Source organism: Plectropomus leopardus, unplaced genomic scaffold (assembly GCF_008729295.1).
Source record: "Plectropomus leopardus isolate mb unplaced genomic scaffold, YSFRI_Pleo_2.0 unplaced_scaffold20297, whole genome shotgun sequence".
Lineage (NCBI taxonomy): Eukaryota > Metazoa > Chordata > Actinopteri > Perciformes > Serranidae > Plectropomus > Plectropomus leopardus.
The window spans coordinates 1-3,227 of record NW_024621936.1 but is presented as its reverse complement, the minus strand read 5'-3'; the positions used below and the strand labels follow the sequence as shown (position 1 = coordinate 3,227).

At 42.5% G+C, this 3,227-nt stretch overlaps 1 protein-coding gene across 1 annotated transcript; it reads right to left on the bottom strand.

Moving 5' to 3' along the window:
• Nucleotides 1-1,078: 1,078 nt before the first annotated feature.
• Nucleotides 1,079-2,473, bottom strand: LOC121965511 (serine/arginine repetitive matrix protein 1-like; the record flags this gene model as incomplete). Its single annotated transcript, XM_042515651.1, has 2 exons — nt 1,079-2,217; nt 2,289-2,473. Coding segments are annotated over 2 exons (1,324 nt in total), but the record flags the coding sequence as incomplete, so codon positions are not given.
• Nucleotides 2,474-3,227: the final 754 nt, after the last annotated feature.

The following is a 3,227-nucleotide window of genomic DNA, read 5'->3' as shown; positions in this document are numbered from 1 at the left end:
TTATGTTAAAAAAAAAACAGAAAATCATATGATAATCAATTAACTTGTTTTTTTTTTTAATGAAAGAAAATAATTTCTGAAAAAAAGAGCCCAATAAAAGTGTGTATGATAAAAGTCGGTGCTTTCCTCTGAGTAAATCTGAGCTGCGACGCATCACAGAGCTGATACCTGAAATCTAAAAATAATCAACATTATCACACTGCAGCCGCCCTGCAAACAGGTCCGGCGTTCAGTCGATGACGCTTAACTAAACTCAGAGTTTATCAGCTGCACGTTCAGGTTATCTGGGCATTCACCTGCTTCCCTGTTTCTGCTGAAGTTCAGGAGACTCAGATAAACGTTTTAAAAGTCACGGCTGAAAATACTCATTAGTACAAGCAGCTCACTTTGCAGGCAATTTTTAAGGGAAAAATAGGACTTTTTTCCCCTTTAAATTATTAAATAATTAAAATTAAATTAAAAAAGGCAATTTTGAAAAAAAAGGAATTTTTAAAGAAACCATTGCTTCCAAACTTGCATGTTTTCTGCATTAGATTTTTGTCCTTTATTATCTTTAAGAATTTTTGACAAATTTTAAAGAAAGAAATGTGGCACGTTTTGTTTAAAAAACTTCTTAAATAATGTCAGTGATTTCTTTTTTTTTTTTTTTTAAATTTTGCCTTTTTTCCTTTTAAATTTTCATGTGATTTTTTTGAAATGGCCATCTTTTACTTTAAGTTTTTTTGTGATTTTTAAAGAAAACATTTTGGCCAATTTATTCTTATAAATTTGGGGCATTTTTTTTAAATGCCCCAAAGTTATCACAGCTAGAAAATGCAAAAAAACATTCTTGTTGGATTTCCTAATTTCCGACAGCCTTGAATACGTCATGTGTTATCATACAGGTTTGTGAAACAAAATTCCATGACTTGTCCAGGTTTTCCATGACTATCCCGTGTCTACAGCCATGTAGGTTGTGATATTAAAAAGGTAAAAACAGAGTAAAAATTTGTCATAAATGGGAAAAACGTGAGAATTGTGCTGACAGGAGGAAACCAGCAGAGGGCGCTGAAAATAATTAAAAATGGACTGAATGCACCTTTAAAGACGAACACTCACCACTTTGTTTCGCAGCGTCCGGCGTCTCCTCGCCGCCTGCCATCTGTTTCTGAGCCTCGCCGCTGACCTCCACAGACGGCCTCGGCGGCAGAGTCGGGGCGCTCCTGTCCTGGGGCGGAGCTCCGACGCTGGTCCTTGGGGCGACTGGCGGTCTGGGCGGAGCTTTGGCTGTGGGAGGAGTCTCACCGACAGACGGGGTGAGTTTGGGCGGAGGTGGCCTCGGAGCCGGGACAGGGGCGGACAGGAGGGGGTCTGAAGCAGACTGCGGTTTAGGGGACACTGCGGGTTTTTCTGTGTTTTTGGGGGGTCCCGGAGCTGCAGCAGGTTTCGGGGTTTCAGTTTGAGGGTTTAAGTCTGCAGAAGTTTCGGCACCGCCTGCTGTCAGCCCGTCATCCTCCCAGAATACCTTGCTGGAGGGTTTAGGGGAAAAGTTTTTTGGTTTCGGGGCGACGGTAGGGGGGGCGGATTTGGCTGGTTGCCCCTGGAGACGGGGGCGTGGCCTTGGTTCTGGTTTCTTTGCCACCACAAAGTCTCTGTCGCCACAGCTCCCATCAGCCACCTGCTGCTGCTGCTGCTCGAAGGCTTGTATCCTCGCTTTCAGGGTCGCCATGTCCTCGTCCTCGTCCTCGCTCTCTGATTGGCTGTGCTCGCTGCTGTCGCTGCGGCGATCGGGGAAGCCCCAGTCGTCGGAGCTGAAGGCCTCGAGCAGCTCCTGAAGGTACTTCCCCTGACTCACGCCGCCGTCACTTCTCGCGCGGGCAGCTAGCGTGGCCAAACCGTCCTCGCTCAGCTTCACCAACGTCTGAACTTTGACGTCGCTGGTGATCGGCGGCGGCGCGCTGAGCCTGGAGCGGGGGCGTGGCCTGGGACGCTGGGAGGGAGCGCTGGAAGGAGTCGCCACGTCAACAGCAAGAACAGACTGATCCCATGAGTCAGTCTGAGCGCCGGAGGTCGAGGTCAAAGGAGGGCAGAGGTCAGACAGGAGGTCGCAGCACGGCGTGTGAGCGCCGTCACCGTTCAGGGAGGCGACTGCTGATTGGCTGGCTGTGGTGGCGACGTCGTCGACGTGAGACGGTCTGCGAGGGTGAGGCGGCCGTGGTGGTCTCACTGGTCTTCTCACTGACACACAAAAAATAAGTTTACTAACGAATATTTATAAACAAAACAATAACAAACGAGCCTCCTCTCACCGCTGGCGTCTTGGGGGTCGGGCGCCGATCCGGGGTCGGTCTGCGTGGCGATGGTTATAGAGGCTGGACGTGATGAGGATGAGGAGGACGGAGGAGGACGGAGGACCTGCTCCTGTGTCTTCTCCCTGATCACCTCCTCGTAGGACGGAGGAGGCTGAGGAGGAGAAAAACACGTTAAACATTTTCTAATAAAGCTTTATTCAAACGGGAAAACTCGCTGCCTTTTATTTCTTAGTAAACAGATCAGAAATAATTAGAACCGTTAATTACTTATTACTAATTATTAGGTATTCATATTTATGTATTTACATTTATTCTTAAATGTTTGTATTGATCTTCTAAAATGTGAGGACTTTTTGACATCGTACATTATTTAACTGAATGTTTTTAAATTGAAAATAATTTTATTTTTTTTCACATTTATCTTACTAATGAAGATAATTTTGTTTTTTCTTTTGTGTGATTTTCCTGTTTTTTTTTGCATTTCAGGTATCCAGGATTTTACATTTATTTAATCATATTTGACTGATCACACTCAGGTCGATTTTTATTAATAAATTATCTATTTATATACTGTCTAAACAATTTTTAGGACATATTTTAGTTAAATGTGATTAAAATATGATAGTAATTTTTTTTTCACATTTTTCAGACAACATTTAAATTTTCAAAGACTATCTCATTAAAGAAAATTATTTTTGTTAAAGAAATGTGTTTTTGTATTCCAGCTATCCAGTATTTTAGATTTATTTAGTCCAACTTCACTGATCACAGTCAAGTTAGTTTCATTGATAAATTATACATCTGTATTTATTTATATGTTGTCTAATCCTTCTTCTCAAAAACAACAGTATTTACATTTATTTAATTATACCTGATCACAGTCAAGTCAATTTTATTCATAAATTATATTTATATTTATTGATTTATTATCTACTC